This window comes from Apaloderma vittatum, unplaced genomic scaffold, assembly GCF_000703405.1.
Source record: "Apaloderma vittatum isolate BGI_N311 unplaced genomic scaffold, ASM70340v1 scaffold7376, whole genome shotgun sequence".
Classification (NCBI taxonomy): Eukaryota; Metazoa; Chordata; class Aves; order Trogoniformes; family Trogonidae; genus Apaloderma; species Apaloderma vittatum.
The window spans coordinates 141289-153430 of NW_009723378.1; the positions used below are offsets into that span (position 1 = coordinate 141289).

The 12142-nt window shown below is 45.3% G+C and overlaps 1 protein-coding gene across 1 annotated transcript in view; it reads left to right on the forward strand.

The window, feature by feature from the left end:
- Positions 1-210: 210 nt before the first annotated feature.
- KCNMB2 (potassium large conductance calcium-activated channel, subfamily M, beta member 2) overlaps positions 211-12142 on the forward strand; it is a 16308-nt gene continuing 4376 nt past the window's right edge. The window contains exons 1-3 of the mRNA XM_009872095.1: positions 211-317; positions 6671-6841; positions 9354-9549. Of these exons, the coding sequence (XP_009870397.1) occupies positions 262-317; positions 6671-6841; positions 9354-9549 (423 nt within the window). The 5' untranslated portion in view covers positions 211-261. The remainder of the gene's footprint in view (positions 318-6670; positions 6842-9353; positions 9550-12142) is intronic.

The window sequence follows — 12142 nt, forward strand, 5'->3', positions numbered from 1 at the left end:
CACATTTTACCAGTGGGGCTGATGGGGTTTAACCTTCATTGCCACATCTGATCTATCATCCCTATTATTTTACATCTCACCTTGAGTTAACAAATGGTCCATCTTCAGAGCACACTGGGCATGGCCACACGGGATTTGACACGCTGGATATAAGGTGGTCTGCCACGTTGGATGGGCAGTGACAAAAATTATCCCTCTTCCCCCAGGTCCTTCCATCGTCCCACTGCAGCGAGCAAAGCCAACACTGGGCAACCCTCTAAAATGTTTATTTGGACCAGTGGCCGGAGCTCTACATCTTACAGACATGATGAGAAAAGGTAAACGGCATCTATGCTGATTGTCTCTTACAGTGTTGAATCTTTAGGAGCGTGGCCTGTAGCTTCTTTTCGACAGCGGCACTAGAGAAGTAGGAGAGATGCAAAGGGTGTCCTCTTGCCTCTCAACCGCGTTGGCTGCTGCTCCACTGACAAGGACCAGCCGATGAGCGCCAGGGCTAACGTGCCAAGTCAAAACAGAGTGGAGGGACAGTGCCAGAGCCAGGTCCAAAGTCTTCCTTGCTCCCAGGACATCAGCTACACACCGTGACCATCTCCAAGGTCAGCATACACACATTGTGCATTTAAACGCCCATTAATCCTCAGCCTCAGGTTTTCAGCACAGCTCCAACCTCTGTGAAGCCTTCACGCCTTTTGCAGGCATCCTGCTTCCAGCCATTGGCCCCTCCAGACCACGTACACATGGTGCCTCCTCTTCCCCAGCCAGATCGTTGCCCTGCAAGCCTTTTACACATCTGGATGATGCATCTAGCTGTCAGAGATGTTTGATGTTTATATGCATGTTTGTGTGAGGACAAGCGTGTGCGCAAGACATTGCACAATAACTGGGGGATGACAAGTGGCTTGAAAGTGAGCTGTTAGCCCATCAGCTCACTTAAGGGGTGTTGCTGGAGGGAGTAGGCTGAAGGAGACAGAGGAACAAAGGATTTACTAGGTCTCCCAGGGGAGCAAGGAATTACGCAGAAGGAAGGGGAAGGAGAGGTTTTAAGTCCACAGACAAAAGCAGCACTCTATTGGGAATGAAAGATGTTAAATATCACTGATGAAAGAACAATTGTCAGTAATCATGCTCAGACTTATCCTTCCAAAATCTCTCTCCTTTCTAGTGAGATTTGCTGGACAGCTTGTCACAACCGGACACATTTCTCTTTCTTTTCTTTCCTTTCCCCCTTCCCACCCTTGTGTCGTCTCCTTCAGTTCCCCTTGCAGTCTCTATTAAAAGTAATCGCAAAAAAATCAGACCCATGTGAAACAAAAACAGAGGTCAATGTATCTACAGCGCCAATTAACAAAACATACTCTTCAGTTATTCTAATGAGATGTTACTTTTGCATCTGCTTGAGAAAATGTGCTTGTGAGTTCAGGGAGCAGAGCTGCCCTCAGGAGACCAAGTTTCTTTGGAGAATTGGCCCATTTGCTGAACTTCTCTGCAAAGGCTGCATAGGTGTTCAGCTCTTGATAATCTGATCCCAAACAGATATTTTGAAGTCCCAAAGGACAGCTTGGCAGCAGGTTTCCATGGACTTTCGGTTGGAGCTGGTTATCTAACTGCCTCGTGTACTTCTACAAGTCTCCTCTTTAATTGAATTTTCCCCAGGCTAATGTTCTTCTGCATTAAAACACTGTCATGGACAGGATGGTCCAAGGTTAGACACCCGGAGGAGATATCTGCCCACGCTTTGGGCTGGCTGAAAGCCATGTGCTCCTGATTAGCATGGCCTTCAACTCACACCATGCTTTTCAGGGGGACTTACCAACTTAGGCTGAGCACTGTGCTAACCTGGGCTCATCAGTGTCTGGTCAGCTTAAACCCTGGGCAGAGCTCACCTCTGCCTGCCGGCAGAAATAGGGACGTAGGGAGAAGTACCTCTGTACTTACACACCAGCTGCAGTAATCTCAGGTGCCTTTTCAAGCCTCCAGGTGAGCTTGTTTCCCAGATGGCTTTGTGGAGCCACACAGAAGGAGCTGTTTGTACCCTGTGAGTAATTAATAAAATACAGGAAGGAAAGGGGGGAAGAGAAAATAGAAATAAGAGAGTGCTGACCGCAGTCTCAGGACGGTAGGAGAGAGGTGTGAACACAGAGAAAGTGTTGCTGCTGGGAGAGACTCATCTGCCAGCGTCTGGCAGTGATTTTAACACGTTTAAGGTCAGCAGCATCACTATATCAAACAGGCAGCACATTTTAGAGAAATTGCTCCCCTTAAATGACATTTTTCTAGGAATTTGTGTTCTTTAAACTTCAGATAGGAAGACTGTCATGTGGAGCAGCAAACTTGTCACCTAACACATGTAACAACCACAGACTTTTGAGGGATTGCACTGTGATAACAACCCGTGCAGCAATGGATTCTCTTGCTGTGGAGGAATCATCTTCTCTTGGGGTAAAGTTTTCTCTCAGGCATTCGTTTTTGCAGGATCATGCCCACAATGTATGCATTTCATTGCTGGTTTAGACATCTACCATTCCCCAACTGCCCCTTTTTATGCTTCAGAAACCTAGTTAAGCCGTCACTCTTTCTCAGCTGTCAGTTAGACTTTCTGCAGCATTGTAGGCTTGGAAAAAGAAAGAGCTCTTTTGGTTCAGTTTGGTGGGGAGGAGGGAAAGAACTGAGTAAACGGAATCTGTTTGTATTGATAGGAATCCTTCTACAACCATCACTAAAACTTCTGTGAGAGCTCCAGAGACATTTCCTTTTTCCATGGCTCTAATAACAAAAACTAATGCAGCTAAATAGACTCTATAAAAAAAAATGTAAATAAATTGCCTTCTGAGCAGAAAAGTCTCTGCAAGCAAGATACAGGAGGATCTTGCATTGATATCAGTAAACACCTCAAAATGAAGTAATTTGAGTGACATCTGCGTAACAACTGTGATATCAGAGAATGTGAATTCAAAGTCACTCTGAATAATTCAGACAGGCAGGTATCCCCATTTGACAAGCCTCATGACTGTGCAGTGCCAGAGAAGGCAACATCTCCCTCAGCTCCACACCATGGTCCATTTGCATGGGAAGGATTTTGAGGGTAGGTAATTTGTGTCTATTTTAAAAAAAAAAAAGATAAGTAATTACAGGTGCCTGGTTATTCCAGATTTCCAGTGAGGAAACTTGATGCTCTTTGCAGAACTCCTAGAACCATCTATTTTGGAGCGAAATAAGAACTGTTGCACTGGTTCAGAAGACATATTACTTAGCCTATCCTGCTTTATGAGGCAGTACCTGGTTGCCAGCTCTTTATGTACAGGACCATTCCTAATACATGCCAACAAATTAATAACATCCCCAGAGCTGCAGAGTAGTCCTGTGCCAGCAGAGCACAGGACAAGTTGGTGTGTCTCATCCTTCACATAAACGAGTTCTAAAAGGTCATGTACCTCATGACAGCAAATAAAGGTCTTGGCTGCAGCAAATATCGTCAGCTATACAGAAGACAGAACTTCATTAAGACTTGTGGGCTCAGACTGGCAACGTAACTCTCCTTGGCTGTCTCGTGCTCAGGCTAACATCACCCGGGCTGCCTAATTTCATCACACAGGTCCTCCCTAAGCTTTGCTCTGGAGATCATGTGAGAAGCTGCTGACCACATTGCAGAGGAATCCCTGCACTGCTGCTGTGCTGAGAGATACAGAGAGGGAAATCTCTGCTCGGTCCCCAGCAGGCATGGTCATGGCTGAGATCTCCTCACTGGCAGCTGAGGCCAGGCAGAGCAGCCAGCTTGTATCCTTTGAGCAGTATGGCAACAGCAACGTGGTGATTTAGCAGGAGAGAGTTTCACTTTGGAAACCATCAAGGGAGCAGAGACCTTTTGTCCTTGCAGGCTTGCTTTCTATTAAACTTCTTTCTGCAGGGCAGAGAAACCCCACGTTCTGACAGCTGGGACTTCTTTAAAAACCAACAGCCCCTTTCGATGTCATATTTAGGGAGTTATCACAGTTAATCACAAGTGTTAGATAGAGTCACCTGGATGACTGGGATGCAGTGATGGGTACTTAAGCACACCGCAGCAGTCAGCTAATTGTGGCTGTGCAGCCCTAGCATCTAAAATCAGCTGGCTAAGCACAGCCCTCTTGCAGCTCACCAAGCAAAAAGAGGTCCCTGGGCTATGGCAAAAGTTCACACATACGCAAAACCCCTGCCACAGAGGAGGACACACATACATGCCTGCCACCGCTGCTGTTCCAGCTGCTCTGTTAGTGGTAAAACATTCTGCACAGTGTAAACACATCCTCCAAAAATGGGGCTCTTCAGGGCAAAAATACGAAGTCTGGTAATAGCATATGCTCCCAGTATCATACAGAGAAAATTGGCACCTCCCTGATTCAGGTACGGGCAGGAAGGAAGAGGAGGAACAACAACGGGGAGGGTTACTCAGCCTGTCTTGTAGTGCTGACACATGCTACAACACCGCGCAACTCAGCGTGGGTTACCAGATTGACTGCTGGCAGGGACTCAGGATAAAAAAACTGCCTTCAGCGAGGTGGACCAGGCTACCACTTCTCTGCTGGTTTGAGCTTTGAATAACAAATATTTGCAGAAGAGCAACTGAACGACTGCGGGGCAAAGCTGTGTTTATCTTTATTCACCATGGCAGGCGAGCATGGGAGATCCACCTGGCAGGCGGTCACCACGCTCTGTCCCCTTTGCCAGTCATCTGCCAGATAGTTCATTTCTCCAACATACTCTTCTCCTCACTCTTTTTTTACCTCTAATTACGTGTTTCTTGGCTCAAGGCCACATGGGAATTATTTGTGACCATTCTCAATTAGCTATTTGTTTTTAAATTGTCCATTTGTATCCCTTTTATGTCCTAGTTGCTCTGATGACAGCAGTGAGTGATTGCACTGTATCTGTTTTATGTCTACGCACTGACATAAGTTATGCTGTGTGATCAGTTAATGTGCTGGAACCGCTTGACAATCTTTGCCTTCCTGCCTGCTTCCATTTGGGAGCAATGCAAATCCTAATAGCAGCTCTCAGAGTTAAATACAATTTGATAAATAATAATAGAAAAGTAACATTAAGTTATTATTCTACATTACTTCTTTGAAGGCAATTGCATCTGCCAGTTCACAACACATTTTTTCTCCCCAGCACCAGAGAAGATTTTGACAGGCTGAATGACCGTTTCATTTCCAACTAGGAAAACATTGACAAGCTTTAAGGCATGGGTTTGAAGAGAAACATCTAAAGATATAAATTACAGTTGGATGAAGAAACCTCAAGGGGTCTTAGGTACAGGAGACTATTGACTGCGGTACCATCCAAGCTAGATTTTTGCTGTAAAACCCCACACCATATGTCCTTGTCCTGACTATGACTCATCACTCATCATTGAATTGCAAATTCAATTCCAGTTTCAGGGAGTTTATGATTAAACCTCTTCTCTTGTTCCTACTGTGTTTATGTATGGTTTCACATCTGTCTTAACTCTATTTCTTTGTCCCTATTAGTGAACGTTAAGTTATACGCGTGGTCTGGCTTTATTCCAAGGTTGAGGGAAACTTGCTGGTTTCAGCTTAAATGAGTGGTGGGTTTGCTAGAGCCCAAAGTGATGTTGACATTGCTCACCTGCCATTTTGCAGACAGTAGAAGAGGAACTTCTTCCACGTGTACTGCTATGTCCATGTTATGGTGGTGCCAGGGCTCAGAGGTGTGCGGTTCACATGCTTCGGGTGCTGCCTGGACGATTCAAAAGAACCATAACAGAAAACACAGGAGATTTTGACCAGCCTCAGGTCTGTAAGTACATTTTAAACCCACAAAGTTTGAGTGTGTTTGAAATGTACTCAAATATTTCCTTCTTCACCATTGTGTCCTCATGACCCATTGAATCATCAAAGGGTTGGAGATGAAAGAAGGACTTACTGTTAGAAAATGCAAAGGACTCTCTGCTGAAGGGGGAATGGTTTGTTGTATCTTTTTTTTTTTTTTTAATCCCAGAACAAATAGCTCTGGTGGATAATTTTCTGTGAGGGTTTTCACTGTAATGAGTAACTGGACTTCCAGAAAGATATTTTATAAATAAAGTAAATAAGCTCCCAATCAAAAAAACCCACAGAAATCAATTGCAAAATCCCCATAGTGTTTCATGAGCTTTGAGTCACACTCAAGGCAGAAAATTACCCAAACCACTAGCCTGTAGGGAATCAAAAAAGAATATGGTCCTTTCAGATAATTTTATTGATGACTTTCTTTAGCTTATTTTCTACGTACAGTAATATAAGACCTGTTACCATATTCAACTGAAGAAAAGACACCTCATATCTAAACATCTTCTTGTGGCCTAAGATTTCACTGACAGGTCAAATTCACCTATGGTATAATTCAATTAGCCAATGAAGCTATACCAAAGAAGGATTTACTGAGCTGGCACAAATGTCTAACCTTTGTATTTGCTGTAAGAGGGTTTTACCTTTTCAGAAATGGCTGTAATTTGTTTTGGAGTTGAGTAAGTTTCCACCAGGTCAGAGTGAATCCGATGAAAAAGGACACCTGAGGACCCTTAAACCTTTCTCTCCCATGAGATGGGTATGGAGGTGGAACTACCCACCCTGTAGAGGCTTCATTGATTAAATATGAACTTCACATAAGAATGTATTGTTTTCAACCTCAGAAATATTTACCAAAAAATCAGGGATCATGATCTACTGGACAAAAGGAAAACAGTCACAGCCCTAAAAGCCGGAGAAGACCGGGCCATACTCCTCGGGCTGGCCATGATGGTGTGCTCGATCATGATGTACTTTCTCCTGGGAATCACCCTGCTGCGGTCATACATGCAAAGGTAATTTCATGATGGTTACCCTAATCTCACACACTTCACTCTAATTGACTTCCATATAGCTAACACTTTTGACTTAGTTCATTAAAGTTTTATATTATTTCCTCTGGTCAACGTGGACCTGATTGTGCACGTCCTTACCCCAGCGTAAATTAGGCATAACTACAGTGAAAGCAAGCTGAGTAATCCCAGGATAAGCGAGTGAAGAATTAGATCCCTGTTTGAGGATATCTTGATCCATAGGCTTTAGACTTGCCAGAGTTTAACAGCAGTATAATAACCATATCAGCTGGTTGGCTGGCTGCTGAACCCCATAAGCCTCTCAGGGGCTGTTGCTGCAAAGCCCAAACTCAGAGGAAAACAGCAAAAATATTTAACAGCCTCGAGAAATAACGTTCTTCCAAATGAAGAATGGAGAATTAATTTGGGAATGAAATCAAGCTGCTTTGTAGCGTGTAGTTTTCTATGTAGGTTATTACTTTCATTTTAACGAGTGAAATACTGCTGAAATACAGTAATTTGCTGAAAGTGAAAGATCATCTTTCATCATTACCGCACTGCTCTTAATTTTTCTCAGGCCTTGTCTGGCTTCCTGCTCTGCCACAGAGCAGAAAGCTTGGCCTCTGATTCATTAGCAGCATTTGAAATCAGTCTTCAAGCACCAGCCCTATTTAAAATCCAGCCCAGACTGTAATAAGACTGTCAGCAATGTTTTTTCTGCCCTGATCAGTGGAGTTAGGGGAATAAAAAATGCATAATGGGATCAAAACATTAATCGGTCATGCCCCAAACCAAGCTGAGACAGCAGCCCATACCTGGCATGTTTTGACTTACCCACCACAGGCTTCTTCTTCAGGTATGTACAGTAAGTGCCTACAGTTACCTGGTATGAACATCCTCACTTATATTGGTGCACCTGCGGGAAGATATTCCTTCTTGACCCTGCAATGATAAAGAAAAAGTGGTGATGCCTGAGGATGAGCTGTACTCATTTGCAGCATCTTATTTGTGAGATAAAGGTATTTGTCCTTCTTTAAATCCAGGCAAAGTTTAGATTTTGAAAACAGAGATCAAGACCTATTAAGTATACAGGAGCATTTGCTTTTCCAAATTGCTTTCCCAGACCTTTCAGCAGTATAGGGTCAATTGCAGAGGCTGCTAAGGTCAAAATTGCTCACATGGAAAGAGATGATTTATATTACAAACTATGTGAAAAATTGCCGGAAGGTATCGAAGCACCTACCAAGTATCAAATATTCCATCTTCACAAGTCTGTTTTAAGTAGGTGTTACTTTATTACCCCTATGCATGAATAGAAGAGCAGTCAGAGGGGTGAAAGTGAGGAGAAGACAGCCCAGGAGTCTTTGCTGTCACTTCTCTTCACACAGCCAGATCTCCTTAGGGGTTGTTCTTTATAGACAGCAATACCCCTCTAACGAAATACTGCCTGGGAGGGGAAAAAATTCTCTTTCACTTGATTTCCCCACAGAAATCATAGCATAATTCAATAAAAATGTAAAATGGAATATACAAGTAGAATTACCACCAAAGTAAAATACCAGGGGAATTAGTCAGAAATCTTTGATATCACTTACCATGTAAAGCCTTTGGTAGGTCTGGTGAGGGGCAAGCAGACCCTCAGCCCGTTCCTGGCGAGAGGCAGGACAGCAGCCCTGGGTGTGAGCTGAGGGACTGAGCAGGGCGAGAGGGCAACCCCGGGATGAAACCTTTCCCCAGCCCAGAAGGGCTTTCCATAGAGCCCTCAGTGTGCCCTTCCTCCTGCTCTCATCCCTGAGGAAAATACAGCCGCAGATTTTTAAATACATGCGAGACACCCGAGTGAATATTACCAATGCACACCCAGGCTCCGTTGTTCCAGTTTCAGCCTCTGGTGAATTCGAGATAAGCTGAAATCCTCAGAATGATTACAACCGCTGACTTAGCTTACAAAACTGAGTGAGCTGCCACTAGAAAAAGCCTTTTTGCAGGTAGAGCTCCCTGCAGTACTGCTTGGGCGATACCGCGTTTTCATGCATATGAGTACCTGTAACCCTGGTAATTTAAAGTTGTCCTCCCAGCCTTCACCTTAAATTGGACTGGACTTGGTGCTTAACAATCAAGTCCTGGTCCAGGGTGCCCCATCATGCAGCACTGTGTGTGCTGTGCTCTCCTCAGGGCAGGCTGCTCTGTTTTATTCTCTAATATTTCTGCAATTCCCTTTGGTTTCAAATATACCTTCTCCAGACCAAAAGTTCCAGTTCCTTTTTCTTTCATACAGAGATGTAAATGAATTGGGTATTTCTGTGCCCAAAGCACAAACTTTGGGTACTGTAGAGTAATATGCTCTCTGCAATGTGCGCTGTGAGAAAGCCCAGACTTTTCTCAAAATCCTGCGACATTTACCATCTCCTGCAAGATGCCACCTGGTGTATACCTGACAGAAACCCTGAGCTGTGTTTAGTGCAATAATGCCCATTATCACCATGCTCTAACATCTCTTTTTTTTCCTACTTAGTGTCTGGACAGAAGAGGCTCAGTGCTCGCTTCTCAATGCATCCATCACAGAAACGTTCAACTGCTCATTCAGCTGCGGTCCAGACTGCTGGAAAATCTCTCAGTACCCCTGCCTCCAGGTGTACGTTAATCTCACCTCTTCTGGCCAGAAGCTTCTGCTTTACCACACTGAGGAAACAATGAAAATTAATTCTGAGGTAGGAGTGCAGAAAAAATTTCTTCTTAAAGGGGTTTCTGGAGGGCTGCTCACCTTGTAATACCCATTCCTCATTTTAACGGAATATAAGGCTTCCACCTCCCGTTTCACTGGTAAATACAGAGCAGAGAAAGCAGAAATCAGTGCACAAACTGAGCTCAGATCTCTGGAAGGAACAGTTTTCCACCTCCATCCCTACAGCTCATCCCACACAGAGTGGCATGCCCCAGTGGCTGGAGCCTCCCTCATCTTTTACAAGTGCTCCAGGGACCCAGGCTGGCGCTGAGCGCTTGTCATGTCGATATTCTCCTGGAGCTGCAGTCAAGGGACTTCCCACCCTGGTGCAACTCTGACAGCGAACACCCTAGTGATGTTTCACGGAGCACCCATGGTGGTAAGAATTAAAATGGCCTTATTATTGCGGGGCCAAGCAAGAGGATGGGGAGAGAGGAAAGCCCCGCGTCCAACAGCAGACGTGTCTCCATCTCAATCTCTGGTGACAAACTCTGTGCTCTGAGCATCTCCTCTGAGGTCAGCAGTGCCACTGAGGTCAAGGCACAGCAATCCCCCCTGCGGATGGTGCAAATATGCTGGAAGTTTGCTGGGCAGGGACTGCCGAGACAAAAGCAGCAACATTAAAATAAAAGGCCTGGCTTTGGGGCAGGTATAAGCTCAGGAATCAGCTCATCTTCCTTGCACCATTTCTCTGCTTCCAGACACTGAAGAGAAAAAAAAATATTTTAAACTAATTCGCAGAAGAAGAATTCTCTGTGCTTCAGTGAGTACAAAACCCAGTGTAAGTCCATGCAGGTGGGATGGAGACAGCTCATGTCTGGAGGCTATAATGAGTGCAGTGGAGGCACAGACGGCATCTCCCCGCCATCCCACAGTCCCGGCTGTGGGGCTGACACAGAGCTGGACATCACACCCAGGCAAGCGACCATCTCTGCAGCGATTGCTCCCTCCACGCAGCAAGGCAGGACCTGAACAAGAAATATCTCCATCTCCACCTTCCTTTCTTCATATCTACAGCTCCTGGGTACCAAGGGATGCGAGGATGCTGCTAAGTCATTAGACTTACAAACTCCAGATTTGCTTTAACTACTTAGTTATCCAAGGTCACTGAACCCCAAACTACAGGTGCGTGGCAGAGAGCAGCCAGTAACAGCCCAGCCCTGGTTCAGGCTGCTGACAACGTAACCTATTGGGTTTCTATTTATGGCAGCAGCTCAGCAGACCAAATTACTTCCGCATATTAAGATGAAGCGATATTAAAATTAGTCAAAGCACGGCATGGTTGCACCAGTCTGAGTATTCTGCTGGATAATTAGCTCCTGTGGCTGAGAGACAAAATCCTGTAGATTTGAAGTCTGAAATGGAGGAGGGTACCCCCATCTTCCCCTCCTGTTGAGCATCAGTGCAGAAAGGAGGCACTCGCTGTTTGGGAAACAGGTATCAGGACAGACCCTACTTTCTCTTGCTGGGGCAGAAGCAAAGTCCGGTGAGCTCATGCTGCAATTTGATTAAAACAGATCAGATCAGTCTCTACACTCCAGTGGATTCAAATAAATCAAGAGATTCAGCACAAATCTTCACATTCTGTTGTTGATGATTTTTGCTGGCTGAAATGGACTTTGAAATTCTCCCAGATGCCGCTTCCTCTTAATTTAATGTAGGCACAGTTAATACTTCTCCAGTCCAAGGTTGTTTTACAGGTTAAGCTCTGCTCTCGGGAGGATTCCTAGGTTTTCCTGACATGCTGCTGGCTATGTGACCTGAATCCAAATGCAGTTTTGAATGGAAGGTTTTCAATATCTGTAAAATACCTGTCTTTTCATGACTGGTGGGGCTCAGCAGAGACTCCAAGCTCCAATCAGCGCAACCCATCTCAGCTCCCTGGACAGGCAGTCCCTCTCCCCAGGCCAGAAACTGGCCCCGTGCCGTGGGACAAGCAGCCCTGAACATGGCTGGCTCTGTGATGCTCCAGCTGCGTCTCAGCTGTCTCCCTCCATCCACCCACTCAGGTCTGCATTTCCCAGCTTTCTCTTTGCCAAATAAAAAACAACAAGCCATCCCCGGCTCACTGAGCCCTGACATTACCTAGGATGTGTTGCAGAGTGTGGTACTTACCCTTCGAAGCCACCATCAGTGACCTTCAAAGGGACAGCATCCCCCCGCCAGCCTCCCTGCCTGGCTGAGCACCCTTGTGCACACAGGGCAGCACCTGGAGCCCATCTCTCTCTTCTCCCTGACAGCTAGTGCGGATGGAGCAAAATGCCCTTTGATTTTAAATAATGATTCATCCAGGAGACTCGCTGTCTAACCTAGCTGTCAGCTCCCAAGGTGCGGTAACATGCAGCTGCAATTTACACAGGGATGTGCAGCGTGGGAAACAGCAGAATCTGGTGGGAATCAGCAGTAAGTAAGTGGATATCAGCTGAGGTGCTTGAAGGGAAGCACACAAGACTTTTTCATGGCTTTTCATTGCTCTGGCTGTAGATATTTATCTCTAGCCTTTAGGACATGTCCAGACCCTTTTCAATACTACACCAAGAGTGGCTTAAATGCTTTCATGGCTACACTTTCCTTCCTCA